General features: G+C 37.2%; 1 protein-coding gene across 5 annotated transcripts in view; it reads right to left on the bottom strand.

Moving 5' to 3' along the window:
- Window positions 1-16,181, bottom strand: part of RTN4 (reticulon 4) — a 79,286-nt gene that overhangs the window by 44,673 nt on the left and 18,432 nt on the right. For 3 of the 5 annotated variants that reach the window (XM_008535808.2, XM_070572655.1, XM_070572656.1), the window contains exons 2-3: window positions 7,302-7,358; window positions 4,201-6,609 (exon numbers count right to left, since the gene is read on the bottom strand). The exons of 1 other annotated variant lie outside the window; for it this stretch is intronic. In XM_008535808.2, the coding sequence (XP_008534030.2) occupies window positions 4,201-6,609; window positions 7,302-7,358 (2,466 nt within the window). The remainder of the gene's footprint in view (window positions 1-4,200; window positions 6,610-7,301; window positions 7,359-16,181) is intronic. One more of the 5 variants, XM_008535810.2, reaches the window with a different exon arrangement.

Below are 16,181 nucleotides of genomic sequence, written 5' to 3'. Positions count from 1 at the left end.
AAGTAGAAACCATCTGGGTACCAAAAGAATAAATCTTCAGCCACAGATTTTTTAAAAAGTAAATAAAGAACATATATGAAATGCCGAGCCTAGATCATTAAAAACTGCTTCTAAACAATGAAGTATAGTGAAAGAGAAAACAGAATGAACGTTCATAATTATGAACTGAGAAAAAATCAGTATTTACATTTCATTATTAAGAATACAATTCAATACAATTCCTTTATCAAGGGAGGAGGAGGAGACTAGTATTCATTTTTTTTATGAAAAATTTCATCCAAAAATATCAATAAGGCATCAAAGTCTGCATCATAATGTCTTGCTCATCTCCCTTACAAAATCAGTCTTTCTTCCCAAAATTAAAACTGAATTCTGCCTACAAATGTCACTTAAAAAAAAGGAGAACAAATCGTAGATAAATTACCTGAGGAAATTAGTGTTGCTTTTTTTTAATACTTGTCAATGCTTAAATGTATATTCAGTAATAAGACCCCGAAAATTTTTTAAATCACCGAAGTATATCATAATGAGAAACGGTATAAACGTTTAGCCATCTGAGAACAGAGCCTCCCCTGTGTTATATCACACCAGTCTCTTGTTGCACTTTGGTACATTTGACTTCAATACACTTAACCCACACTTTGAGGAAGAAAGGGAAGTGCCTGCACCCTTATAATATATAATACAATGTTTAGCTATGTCCTTATCAGTCTGTCTCCACCAGCTGACTGAAAGTTGCATGAAGGCAAGACTTAAGCCTTAGTCTTCATCTTTTTCCCCCCAAAAATCTAGTACAGTGCTTGGTATAAAGTACACTAAAGTAACTACCCACCTGCTAATAACAGATGCCTGTTAGAATTAAGTCAAAGAAACCATCAAGTCGCAAGGACCTAATCTAATCCCTTTCCTTTTATAGAAAAGGAAACTAACCTCTAAACAGATAAGGTAGTTGTCAGTGGTACAGTCAAGACTAGAACTCATGTCACCCATATTGTTCTTATTATACCACACTGGGTTTCCTTTCCATGACTTTTGTAGAATACATACATTGGGTGTATCCAAATAATTTTCTACTTGCTGATTAGCTGCTATGATAATTAATATCAAAACAAAAAAAAGGTTGAGTAAAAGAAGCATGAGCAACAATTTTCTCAGAGAAGAGGCATTAATAACTATTCTCCAAAAAGAATGCTCAACCATTGCTTATACTTTCTTCTTCAACCATTCCAACTTAGCCTTCAAAGGCACTGCCCTCTTTTCTTCCCTTAATTCTAAACTGATAAAGACAAGCCAAGATCCCCAGGTTTAGTGAAATCAAGCCAAGAAACAGCTGACTCCTGAAATACTGAAATATCTAAGTGCCCTCAACTACTGGAGAACTGCCAGCATTAAGTTTTGGGAGGGAGTGTTGGGGTAGAGGGAGCAGGACTTCACAGGCTGTTACAACCACTGCTCACATCCCTGCTTATCCTTGGTCTTCACTCACATTATCATCACTATGCTGCTCTGGGCTTCTCAGACTCTTTCTACCATTCTCTCCCAAACCATTTTACTCTGCTGTTTGAAATCCCCATTCTACTGTGAACCATCTTCCCTAATCTTCAACTTCTTTAGTGAACATTCCTGCCATCATCTCCCTTCACTAAACTTGGCTCTTCCTTGAGGATACTGCTTTTCCTGTGGAACTCTCTAAATGGAAGCTGTTTATTCTCCTGTACTGTACATACCTGAGGGAAAGGGGGGGGAGGTCAGTATCTTCACCAATGCTGCTTCCAGTCTACTATTTCAGAGGCCTTGGGCAAAAGTCTTGAGCTATTCAGCTATGTCATCCTCTGTCTTTCCTTACTGCTTCCACCTACCAACCTGCTAGTTGCCTCATAGCCCTTTACCAAAGTCTCTCGTCCCTAGCTCCTAATCTTCCTCTCTACCCCAAGTCCAGCCATCATCCTGAGTGTCACATGGAAGAGCAATCCAACATCTTGGCCTTATGGTTTATTTGACCTCACCTCTAGCAACCTTCGCTCCATTCAACTTTAGCCCTTGCCTCCATGGCCAAACCCTAGCCATTAAAATCAACCTGGAATTCTAAATTCAATATCTAACAAACACACACAATCCTACTTTGACCACAACCTTCTATCATTCTGGTGTTCCTATTTTTATTCCTGCTACTCTCACTTCTTAGATCTAATTTGAACCTCAAGTTCTTTGAGCTTCCACTCGCCTATCTATCAACTCCCTCTCCTCTTTACATTCCTCAACTTAGATGCCACAGTCCATCACTTCAAACTACTCTCTTGCTTGTATCCTCAACTCCTTTGACTTATTGTCTTTCCACTGGGCCCATCTAGCAAAACACAAGCTTGAATCAATACAAGCATTTGCGTTCTCTGAACCCATACTCAGGCTGTTGGGCACACTTAAAGAAAAGCCACCCTACCACACAGACCACCCTTGAACTTTGACTGGGCTCTTAATGCAATACCTTTGTTTCCCGAGGCACAAGCTATTTCAGACCTGTTCTACTTACGCATGTTCCAGGTCATTCTCAGCAAATCACCTAACATACTGCTTTAAAAAATAAACTATCAAACAAGTCCCTCAACTTCTGGCCACAAAACCCTGGCAGTATCAACACCCATACTTTCTCTTCCATTCACTATAATCAAAGTCCGTCAAAATCCTTCCTCATGTATAACCTAATTCCTCCACCTGAATTCTGGACCTCATCCCATCCCCTCCTGACTCTCTACTAGCACCTTTAATTAGGCTTCCACTCCCATCTTTAAAAAAGAAAAAAAGCTCTTCCTCAACTCCACCCTCTCCCTTGTGCTTGCTAACACTTTCTCCAGGTACTTAATCTTCTTTAAAAATGTCAACATTTAGCATCCATTTGCTCAACTTCCATTCACTCCTCAACCCTAACCCTGCCTACTCACACCACCTGCGACCATCATGCCAACACCTTCCCTCCTTTTTGACAAAATCTCAATCTTTATCTTAACTGAGTTCTCTAGTTTTGGAAAATATTGACCAATTCTTTCACCTTTAAATTGTCCTCTTCTCTCGGCTCTTCCTACTTGGTATCTGTGGGTTAAATTACTATCCCTGAGCCCAAGGCAAATATACACATACAGCTAATGTCTCTCTCAAGAACTTCATAATATCTACACTTCCTAGCTGTCTCACAGGTCCCTTAATACCAACATATCCAAAACTAAATTTTTTATCTTCTCCCCTTAAACCCACTTTATTCTCTCATGTTCCCTAACTCAGTTTCTCATACTGCTATCCATGTATTTGCACATAGCAGGAACTCAGGGTTCCCAGAGTCACCTTTGACTCCTCCCCTTATCCTTCATGTCCATATCCAGTCAAACACCTAGTCCTATGTCTCCATGCTCACCCCAATGCTTTAATGTTCACAATCTCCTCTGTTTTAGATTATAGAAACAATCTCTAAACCAGTCTCTCTGCCACTAGTGCTACCCACCTCCAATACATAAGTATACTCAGTAATATACACAGTAATCATTACACATTTTTATAGAAAACACAGCTAAACTAGAATGCTAAATAAAAAAGACATGTGCAAATCACTTTACACAAATCAGATATGTGGGAAATGAAGAGTCAAAAGAAAAAAATGAGAATCAGTACTTTTCAGAAGAATTCATAATAGCACCCCTCAATTTATATTTTTCAACAAAAGTAAATTCAGTCTGTTACTCAATATGTGTAACTTTACCTATTACTGGAAAACACTGCATTATACTGAAATAGAAACACGTTACAGAAAATGTTCTTTTGTTAAAAATTTAAAATGAAGTAATTCCTGGGAAAACAAAAGTAAAATACATCTGAAAATATTTTGTTCTAATACCTCTTGCTCTTCATGCTATCAGGAAACACTGAAGCACAAGGAAAAAAATAGACATTGAAGCCAATTCTAATAAAACAATTTTTCTAGTTCCCTGATGCAATATAAAAATGACCAGCGCACAAGAGCAAGGGTGAGTGATGAGTGCAAGAGGAGTAGAAAAAGCACTAAAACTTTAAACTGAAACAACAGAAAAGAATTCTTACCAATGTGATATATTAGACCCTATAAATGTAACATACTATACAAAAGGTAGTGAAATGTTCCATGGTTAGTCAGAAGGTAGCAAGAAAGCACAAAATAACATATGGACTGATTACCTGAAGTTTTACTCAGCTCTGCTGAAAATATAGCAGATGGTGATCTGTTCTCTTTTTCTGAATCAGAAGGAGGTTTTTTCTCAGCTTCTTTCACAAGAACTTGGGGTTTAACTATACTGCCTATCTCTGTTTGAGCGGCCAAAGCAGAAACCTCTGGAGGCAGTAAGGGCACCTTTGAAATATCAGACCTATCTTTGGAAAATTCATCTGGGACATGGACTTTATCTTCACCTTTAGGTTGCACATTCTTCAAAGAAAGGTCATGGGGCAATTCTGAGCAAGGCAATGACCCAGCTCCATCCTGGACACTGGCAATTTCACTTTTGTGGGATACTTCTAGGTCAGTGTATTCCCTGCCTAACTTAGGAAAAGAATCAGTTTTAGAACTGACAAATGTAGGGAACTCATCTATAATCTCAATTGGAGATGAATCTGAAAATGTTTCACTCTCTATTTTTGCTTCCTTAGCAATGAATAGGCCATCATTTGAATAAACTGCAGTATTGAGCTCCTCCATCTGCAAAGGAATTTTCTCCTTTTGGGTCAATGTTGAAACTTCAGGTAACAAGGTATCTTTTGTTGTGTCTAAATCGGGCTGAAAAGATTCCAAATATGGCTTTCCCCCCTCAGGTGGTGGTGAAGCACTAAGTTTTTCCTTAACTTTCTGTTCTATCATTGACTCAGATGAAGTTTCAATGAGATTTTCTTTTACAAGTATCACAGCTTCATCTTGTTTTTGTGGAACTTCAGGTATTGAATCATCACTAAATAAGTCAACTGGTTCAGAATCAGGTGAGGAATCTTCAACTAGCTCAGAATGATCAGGCACTGGCTGTGCAACCTTTGCTACTTCTGAATAATTAGAGAAATCTGGAGTTGGTTCAGCAGAGAGCTTTGTTTCTTTAATTAAATCACATGCAATAGATATATAAGCAGCTTCTGTTTCTTGAACAGCTACATTAATACTTTCAGGCTCTTTAATTTCTTCCTTTATTCCTGATACTTTTTTTAGTGGTACATTCATGGTCTCTTCATATGGTGGGGGATTTTCAGGCTCAAGTTTCATGCTTTCATAATTAACTGAAGGAGGAGCTTCTAATGGTGATGAACTGGGCTGTACTGTAGAAGCAGAAGCACTAGGAGCTACAGAATTTAATGGTGCTTCCATAACAATGTCAGGCAAAACTGGTGAAGGAGTAGCTTCAGATTCTTCAAATGATGGGCAAAGCTGTGCTACCGGGTAGAGTGACTCCTGCATAGCTTCTGATGTTTGAACCAAGTCCATTTTCGTTTCAAAAGCAATCTTTGTGCCTGTAGCTTCACTCAATTCGCTTTCACATGCTTCCTGTACTAAATCTGGGGTTAGACCTTCAGGCATGGTTGCCACTACTTCCTCTGTCACCTTTGATAAATTATCTGTTGTGACATAATCTGTCTCAGAATCCGGTGTTGCTACAAGGAAGGGGTTTGATGTTTTGGTGCTAATATTCTTTTCTGTCACAATTTGGGCCTTTTTTTCTTCTATTTTTTTTTCATCTGTCTTATTTTCTGAAGTATGATCTTCTAACAAAGGAAAAATGTTTGTTGAAATGTTTTCAGTTGCTGCTGGGTTAAAGGGAGCACATGTGATGTATGCTCCTGAACTATCTTTAACAGCTTCTGGTGTACTGGGAAAAGAAGCATCCTCATTACTGCTTTCACTATCTTTTTCACGGTTTGTTTGCTCAAGACTATCTGCCAAACATCTCTTATCCACTTTACTTTCCAACTTGCTCTCTATATTACCTCCAGCAGCCAACACATCACTATCTTGCTTATAAGTATCTTTTACTTCCCACACTCGGTCAAATGGTTTGAAGTCTGCGTATTCCTCCCTCATAGGAGCTCCTGCTGCAACTCCCTTTTCATTAAAACTGTCCTTGGTTTTTTCTGGAGATATAATTTTGTCCTCTTCTGTAACTGATTGAGTAAGGGCTATGGGTGACTCTTGTTGATTAGGAAGGATCTTATTACTAACTAAATCCTTCTCTTCATCTTTATTCTTCACAATTATTTCTTCCCCAGGGTTCGCTACTGTTATGGCAGATTCTGCTTTGGGAGAGCCACTGAATGATGATCCCATTTCTGAGTATTCCAATTCTGAAAACTCTGTTAAATCTCTGTCTACAAACGGATTTTTTGCCTTCTCTGAGAACTCTTTAGAATCTTCATTTGAAGTTTCTTGAAGTGTTCCTTTGGTAGGTAATGCTGCTGGTAAATTACCAAGGTATTCATGTTCTTTAAAAGAAGCAGCTGAGAGGGGAGACAGAGAAGGAAGAGAAGCAGCAGTTTCAAGCAGGACAGATGAGAAATCCTCTTGATCAGCAGAAACAGTGCTACCTGGCTGCTCCTTCAAGGCCATAATTTTTTCTGTGACCATGGACAGAAAGGAAAGTTAGAGAATGCCAGTGTTCTTAGAGTTACTGCAAGTTTTATGACAGATTCAAAATAGTGTTAGAAAAGACTTACTATTAACTAAAACTAAAGGTTAACAACACTTTAATAATTAACAATCAAGTAGACTTGAATCATTACTAAAAAACTAAAGTTACTGTCAATAAAACATGTGCATGGCTACAGAGGCAATTATATGCTATGCAAAGACATAAATCAAGTCTTTGAGAAAAACCTAAAGTACAATCAACTGAGAAAAGTTACTTTTTACTAGTGTTATAAGAAGAAGAAAAGATTTGAGAGAAGAGTTTGACAAGTATAGAAAAGAAAGGGCACTGCATACTTAAATGCCAGACTGGCATTCATTTACATGAAAGCCTTTGCGCTATAAGCAAGTAAACTGTATCTGGAGAGAAGGGATAGTTAATATATAAATGTAAATCCAGAGTCCAAGAACTCCTTACATATTTCCAATTATTAATCACGTTCTGCCAACTCCTCCCTTGGACATAGCATATAAAATGCAAATTCCAACTTTTTCAATAGACAAACATTCTTGGAACCATGCTAATTTTTAGTAAATTCAAACTACTCTGTACAGAGTTAATAAAACTAAAGAGTTAAAGTTAGAATACACAGAGGATAAAAGGCTAGCAGAAAGAACTTGCCTGCAGAGGAGTGTATCACAGGCTCAGATGCAGCAGGAAGAGCAAAAAGTGTCTCATCTGAAAAACAAATAGAATATAACCTCAGCAGAAATAAAGACAGAGTTGGAAGGAGACTAAAGATGAGAGAAGCAAGCAAGGGTTCAGTTTATAATGAGTTAACAAAACTTTATCTACAGAGAAAAAGCCAAGATGAAAAGGAAAAAGTAGTACCATTAGTAGCACCATTAATTCAGATTAAATTATCAGGTATATTATAAAGTTGATTAAATGATATCCATAGAACCTATCATTTTTCAAGAGGCAATAACATGCTTATGTTAAAGAAATTTCACGAACCAAAACGGCTTTAAGATACTATTATTCTCATTCAACATACTGCATCTAAAGCTTTTACTCACATTTTAGGTAGGTAAATTATCTTGTCCTAATCAAGCCAAAAATCAAAAACATGCATTTGAATAAAATAACTGCTTTCTTTGTGGGGGGTGAAGAAGACTGGCCCTGAGCTAACGTCTGTGCCAGTCTTCCTCCATTTTGTATATGGGATGCCTCCACAGCATGGTTTGATGAGTAGTGTGTAGGCCCACACCCGGGATCCAAACCCACGAACCCCAGGCCACCGAAGCAGAGAGCATGAACTTAACCACTACACCACTGAGCTGGCCCCATAAAACAACTACTTTTGCTTACTCCTTTTTTATTGGTATATGTTCAATTCAGAAGAACACTTTCAGAGAATCATGCATTTTTTTATTCCAGGTTATTTCTCTTTAAAGAAAAAGTTTCTTACAGTCATTGTACACTATTCTGTGAAGACATTAGTCCTACCTGCCATTGTCTGAATTAACAAAGAAAATACTAATTATCATTAGGAAGATCATTATTATGATCTCTCTTGTTTTGTTTAAAATTGACATTGAGGGCTACTTGTTATTCTAAGTGCTCTACACACAAGAACTCATTTTACTCCTTGCAACCCTACTGTTACAAGTGCTATCAATATCCCCCATTTAACAGATTTTTTTTAAAAAAACAACCAAGTGACCGAGAAGTTAAGAAACTCACTCAATACACAACTAGTGAGACTCAGGCAATTCAATTCCTGAGCCCATTTTCTTAACCACTATATGCAATATTTTATGGACTGAACACTTGTGTTTTCCTCCAAATTCCTATCTTGAAGGCCTAAACTCCAATGTGATAGTATCTGGAAATGGGGCCTTTGGGAGGTAATTAGGGTTACATGCGGTCAGGAGGATGGTGCCATGGTTGGATAGGATTAGTGCCCTTATAAGAAGAGACAGCAGAGAGCTTGCTCGTGCCTGTGTAAGAACACCTCTCTCTCCCCCCCTGCCCTGCCGCAGGCGTGTGCATGCGTGCACACACACACAAGAAGTCCTGTGAGCACACAGTGAGAATGGCAGCCACCTATATAAGCCAAGAGAAGAGGCCTCAGAAGGAAACCAACCTATCTGGCACCGTGATCTTAGACTTCCCAGCCTCCGGAACTGTGAGAAAGAAATTTCTGTTGTTTAAGCTACCCAGTCTACAGTACTTTGGTCTGGCAGCCTGAGCCAACTAACACACTATATAGTTGGTATATTAACCTTGTACAATGTCATTTTATACCTGCAGCTGGGAGATCCTAGGCTACAGATCTTCTGTGGTTCATACTAGAGAAAGCCTCTAGCAAAAGACAATTTGAAAAAGCCTGAGGGATGACAAGGTATTCCTTTACTGGAGAGGACCTGATAAATTTGGACACTTCTACCTGGAAGGACAAACTAGACAAGACTGACTGATCAACAACAACAAAAAAATCAACGCGATATGGCTATCATGGACTTGTCTTCCAATGGTATTCCCCTTGATGAATAGAAGAGTTAAATTCACAATGTCATATAAATTTTAGATAAATCCATACTGGGCATAATACCATACCTAAAGGATTCCTAGATGAGGTGGTGAGGGGAAATCCATGAAATGTGTTTAAAAGGGTCTCCTAAAACCTAGAACAATAGGTGAATGGGCCACTCATCCAAACCAGTAAGATATAATACCTGATGAGATTTTATAAAACGTACACAGGTGTGCCCTCTTTTTAAAGATGACTTGCTATGTGATCTTAGTTAAGTTATGCAATACCCCACTTGTAAAAGGAAGGAACCTGAAAATTCCTTTCAGCTAAAATAATGAATTATAATATTGTATAAAACAGATTTGGAGGTCAAAGAGCAAAACCAAATAATTACACAGCTGCTCCATCTAAATACAAAAGATAACAAATCTTAACAAAATGGTTGTCTTTTCATCTAGACAATATGGTTAAAAGCCACTAAAAGCCACTAATTCAGAAGCCAGTCTACTTGGAAAGTTAACTAGAAACATGTTACTGTTAAAATTAGAGAACAAACTACATCTAAATTGTGCCAAAAATTTAAAGCATTTTAAAAAATGTATCTTTATTCCTATCTAATACCAGAATCTCTCTTACAGTAAAAACTGCATTCCTGGCACTTGGTCAACTGAGAAAGTTTACAAATTGGTACTTTAAATATTCACTAAATTTCCAAAAAGGAAAAAAATCTTAATTTGGTAAAAATGAGGTTTAATCCAAAATTAACCACAAAACAAGTTTTGCATTACTAAAAGCACTTATAAAAAAATCCAGAAGAGGGGGCTGGCCCCGTGGCGGAGTGGTTGGGTTCGCGCGCTCCGCTGCAAGCGGCCCGGTGTTTCGTTGGTTCGAATCCTGGGCGCGGACATGACGCTGCTCATCAAACCACGCTGAGGCGGCGTCCCACATGCCACAACTAGAAGGACCCACAACGAAGAATATACAACTATGTACTGGGGGGCTTTGGGGAGAAAAAGGAAAAAATAAAATCTTAAAAAAAAAAAAAAAAATCCAGAAGAGGTCACTACCATTTGGCCTACAACAAGAAGAGAATTGCTCAAACTCCTACTGAAGCAATCCTGGATCACGGGATCAAACTGCCTTTCTTCAAATCCCAGATCCATCACTCATAACTGTGTAACCCTGAGAAAAGTATTATTTAACCTTTCTGTGCCTCATTTGTAAAATAAGGATAATAGTAGTATCTACCTGAAAATGCTGTGAAGGAGGAAGTGAGACAGAAGAAAGAAATAACTTGCCCTCAATCACACAGCAAGGAGCCCAGAGAGCCAGGATTTAAACAGGTCTAATTCCTAAATTCATGTGCTTTATCTTCCAAGGGATGTTTATGTACAAGCACAACTGATGTAAATTCTTCTTAATCAGCCCCTCGAGTTTGAGCTCCTGAAACAAGAAAAATTACCACCCAGAAAATACCCTGTAATTATCCGAAATATCTGATTAATTGCTTCTGCTTCACAATATAATAACATTTATGGAGATGATAACACTGGCCAGACATATTTCAGATGCTCTTTCAATACTCAAAACTATCCCATCAAGTAGGTACTACTGTTTTCCTCACTTCACAGATGAGGAAACAGGCATAAAAAGGGTAACTTCCCCAGAGTCAGAAAACTGAAAGGGATGGATCTGAGTTTTGAATCCAGAGAGTTTACAAGTCATGCTCTTTTCTTTAACCACTGTAGACTACTTCCTTTCTTGGACTTTACTATTTAAATTAAGGATTTAAAAAGGACTAATAAATAAAATTAAGGATGTTACAAGAAAATTTTGATCAACCAATACTCATATATAATAAGCTAGCAAATTCTAACACTAAAACACCTAGAAGTTATTTCTTGTTTTGAAAAAAATTACTGATTTTAGATTAGTCTTTCCTTTTTCTGTAAAAGATTCTGACTTTCACAAGTTAATAAACTATTTTATAATCAGGGATACCAAATTAAGTATAAGGTATAACATTCTGAATTACTGAGATATGGTATACCTACATTTAAATTACTGGGCTTACAAAAAAGGTAAACAGGGGCTGGCCTGGTGGCGAGGTGGTTAAGTTCACGTGCTCCACTTCAGTGGCCCAGGATTCACAGGTTCGGATCCCAGACGTGGACCTACACATCGCTTATCAAGCCATGCTGCGGCAGCATCCCACACACAAAATAGAGAAAGACTGGCACAGATGTTACCCCAGAGCCAATCTTCCTCACCAAAAATAAAAATAAAAAACACAAAGGTAAACAACTGCCCCTCCTTCTATGATCTACTCATAATGCCAAATTCTAACTAATGAATGAAATTAAAACTTAATCATTTGTGCTATTCTGAACAGACAGCCAGAAAAATATAATAAATATGAAAGCCTTAGTGATACCCATACCAAGTAAAAACGCAGTGGCATAATTCAAAACAAAAAAAACAACAATCAAGTTTTCAGTAAGTAACAAGCAAAGGGGAAGCCAGAACTTAATTATTAAGTCTCTCCACTCTACTGCCATCAAATTAATATTCCTAAAAAGACAATTTTATATATTCTCTTGCCCAAAAACATTTAAAAGCTCCCAGTTACTCACTGACTTATACCTAAAACCCTTAGTCAGATAAATAAGGCCCTGTACCATATGGCTCCAACTAACTGTCTAAACTTATCTCAACAACTCCTCACGTATCATCTATGCTAACCAAATACAATTCTCCCTAAGCAAACCCATCCTTCCCCCCTTTCTTGGTATACCTGAATGTTGACATCCAGCAAAATTCAAATTCACCATATTCAGCCTTACTAACTTGATTTCCAAAATATAAACTCAATCCTTATTTTTGTCAACCTTCTACCACATTTCCAGTTACCTAAGCTCAGAGAATTAAGTAACTTACTCAAAGTCACATAGTTAATAACGAAACTAGAAAATTTTAATTTAACTTTGTTACCCCAAACAGATATACATTTATTTCCTTATCACCCTCAATAAAATGAGCAGAATCATTAAACTACTTATAATGACAGCATGAAAGATCAACACCATTCACAAAACAACTTTTTCCAAATGATCTATTCCTCATGTTGGCCCTAATACTAGATTCATTTCCTTAGCTAAGCCTAAACCTAGAGGGTAAATTTAGACTAACTGCTACAGGGCTACACACTTTGAATGCTAATTACTTCCATCACACAAGGATCAGTTATAAAACTAAAGTTGACTAAAGAAATTTCCTTGTTAAGTACATCACTTTTTTAAAAAGTAAAAGTAGTATGTCAGTTTTTAATTTCTTAACAGTCATTTAAAAAAATATGCTATCACAATCTCACCAGTGTTCACACACTCTTATACTATTTTCCCTACATATTCATTTCAAAAAAATGCATTTATCAGCCAAACATGTAGTTGGTCAGTAAAATCATATCTAATTTATAAAACAAAGAAAATAAACGGCATTTTAAAACTTAGAGAACTTCTGCTTCTAGCTATAAGAAGAATTATATCAGACTAACTTATAACGTAAACTACAAAACTGAGCAAAATATATGAAGCGACTGTCTTGATGGACAACGGGCAACAGAGGAGTGTGATTCCTGAGAAGTGGAAAGCACATCAGATGAGTGCCCTGGATTTCTGCCTGATGGCATTTTCTGGTCTACAGCACAGGGAAGAGGAGCCCAAGAGTACTGTGCTCTGTTGAGCTGAGGAGGCTGCTGAGTTGTCTGGAATTTGTGCAGCAGGGTAATATGTAAAGGAAAGCTTCACAGAAAAGGAGCTAGAGAAATCTGGATAGGGGCTCCCTTTAAATATTTGGCTAAATACTGTGCTGCACATAGACTCAGACAGGTCTAGCACAGAAATCTTTGATAGAGTTGAGAGCAGAATGGATATTCTGGAGGTCAGACTGTGCCAGAAGACTTGACCTAAAAGTTCTGACCAAAGTGGAGAGATCTCAATGAACATCCCAAATATAAAAATGAGACCTCAGAAAAGGCACACCTTAAGAGTGGGACCACTCTAACCCTAAAGTAAAGGATATCATAGACCAAGAGTCAGCAAAATGTGGCTCATGGGCTAAAGCTGTCCTGGACAACAGCAGGCCCAGTTAGGTATTGTCTATGGCTACTTTTGCATCGTAAGGGTGAAGAGGAGCAGTTATGACAGAAACTGTATGACCCACGAGCCTAAAATATTTACTACTTGGCCCTTAAAGAAAGTCAGCCAACCCCTGCTGTAGCCCCATCCTAACTTTAAAATCAAGACTTGAAAAGATCAAGATGATTTGCCAGTAAATTAACTGTCTGCCTGAAGAAAACAAACACCACATCCAAGACAGCCAATATAAAATAAAAATTACTGAACATAAAAACAAGAAAATTAAGAACAAGAAAAAAACAGCCAATGTAAACAAACACAGAAATAATGTAGATCTTGGATTACCAAACATTAAAATGGAAATTTAAATAGTTATTAAAATATTCCTATGTATGTAGAATAAGTAAAAGATGGACATAATGAGTGAACAGAGAGAGAATCTTGGTAGAAAACCAAAAAGAACCAAATGGAGAGTCTATAAGTGAAAATTACATTAAGTGAAAGAAAAAAAATGAGATGGGCTTAAAAGCAGATTGGACAGTGCAGAAGAAAAGATCAATAAACTTAAAGAGCAACAGAAAGGAACTGTCTAAACTGAAGCACAGCAGGGTAAAAAAGCCTGGGGAAAAAAAGAATGAACAGCCTCATGACTTGTGACACAATCAAGCGTTTAAAGCATATTCAATTGGGGTCCTCCAAAAAGGCCAACAGTGACTGAAGCAGGAGAAAAAGAAAAAGTAAAGATATGATGGTCTAAAATTTGACAACTGTGACGGAAAATACCAACCAACAGATGCAAGAGGCTCAATGAACCCCAAGCAGGATAAACACAAACCACAAAGAAATACATTGTAGAGGTCAAATTGTTGAAAACCAAAGATTGAGAAAATCTTAAAAACAGGAAAAAGGCAAGGGAACAACAGGATGAATGACTTGACCTGTCATTAGAAACACCACAATCGAAAAGATAATGGGGCACCGCTCATCAAGCCATGCTGAAGCGGCATCCCACATACCACAACTAGAAGGACCCACAACTAAAAATACACAACTATGTACCAAGGGGCTTTGGGGAGAAAAAGGAAAAGTAAAATCTTTTGTAAAAAAGGAGCAAGTGCTCTTTTAAAAACAAGAAAAGATAATGGAACATCTGTAAAAATGGTGAAAAAACTGACCACCTAGAATTCTATACAGTCAATCATCATTATTCACTGATTCCCTATTTGCAAATTTGCCTACTCACTAAATTGGTAATCCCCAAATCAATAACTTATGGCAGTAGATATGAAACATTCCAGTCACCCAACAAGTGTTCCCAGCCGAGGTCAAACAAGCCCTATGCCTTCTTGTTTCAGCTGTCATACTGCAAACAAGCATTCTTTTTGTGGTCTACTTAGGGCAACATTTTTTCACATTCCTGTGCTTTCTGTTGGTTAACTTTGCTGTTTAAAATGGCCCCTACGCATAGTGCTGAAGTGCAGTCTAGTGTTCTTAACCACAAGAAGGCTGTGATGTACCTTACAGAGAAAACACATGTTAGATAAGCTTCATTCAGGCATGAGTTACAGTGCTGTTGGCCATGAGTTCTCTGTTAACAAATCAATAATATACAGTAAATAAAGTGTCTTTAAATAGAAACACATAAAACAAAGTTATGTACTGATCTGTTGACAAAAATGCTATGACTAGAGGTTCAAAGGAACGTAACCCTGTATCTCCCCTAGGGACAAGGTTTTCAGTGACTTTAGAATGTAACTACAATGAATAACAAGATTGACTGTATATTTCAAAAATATCCTTCAAAAATAAAGATGATAAAGATATTATCAGATAAACAAAATATGAAAACAAAAGCTGAAAGAAATTATCACCAAGAGACCAGCACTACAAGAAATGTTAAATGATGGTCTTCAGACTGAAGGAAAACGATACCAGATAGAAACCTAGATCTCATGAAGGAACAAACAATGGCAAAAATGGTAAATATATGAGCAGATATAAAATATTCTCACTTTTTATTTCTCTAAAGAGTAATTGATTTTTCAAGCTCAAATAAGTGCAATATATAATAATATATCAGAGGCAAAATGTATGACAATGAAAAGCACAAAGGATGGAGGGAATATATGGAGGTATAAAAGCACAAAAAGCAGATGGGACAAAGAGAAAACAAAGACTTTTAAATGAACCTTATTAATAACCACATTGAATGCATATGGTCCCAATTAAAAGGTGGAGATTTTCAGATGAGATAAAAACCCTACTATGTACCATTTATAGTACACACACTTGAAATATAAAAACACAGGTAGGTTAAAAGCAAAAGAATGTAAAAGGATATGTTATCCAAGCACTTACCCTACAAAGTCTGGAGTGGCTATAGTAATGTCAAGCAAAGCAGATTCAAAGACAAGGGGTATTAGTTTGAGATTACCAGAGATAAAGAGGAACATTTGATAATGATAAAGGAGTAAACAGACATAACACTGAATAGATATAACAGCACTAAATGTGTATGGGAAGGGTGATGGGAAATACAAGCAAAAACTAAAGGGAGATACAGACAAATCTACAAATTTTATTGAAAAACTTTAACACTCAACTCTCAGTTAATTGATAGATTAGACACACACACACACAATCAGTAAGGATATAGATGATTCAGACAACACTATCAATGAACTAAACCTAACTGACTTTTACAGAGCACTACAAACAACAACAGAGGACACAGTCTTCACAAGTACACATGGAACATTGATCAAGATAAACCATTTCCTGGTCTATAAAAAAAAGTCTCAATAAACTTAAAAGGACTGAAATCATGCAGTGTATTTTTCTTGAGCATATGAATTAAATTGAAATCAGTAAGACAAAAATATCTGG

The sequence above is a fragment of the Equus przewalskii genome, chromosome 14 (genome assembly GCF_037783145.1).
Source record: "Equus przewalskii isolate Varuska chromosome 14, EquPr2, whole genome shotgun sequence".
NCBI classification, from domain to species: domain Eukaryota; kingdom Metazoa; phylum Chordata; class Mammalia; order Perissodactyla; family Equidae; genus Equus; species Equus przewalskii.
Note: the sequence above shows the minus strand (reverse complement) of the source record. Positions and strands in the feature narration are given on the sequence as shown.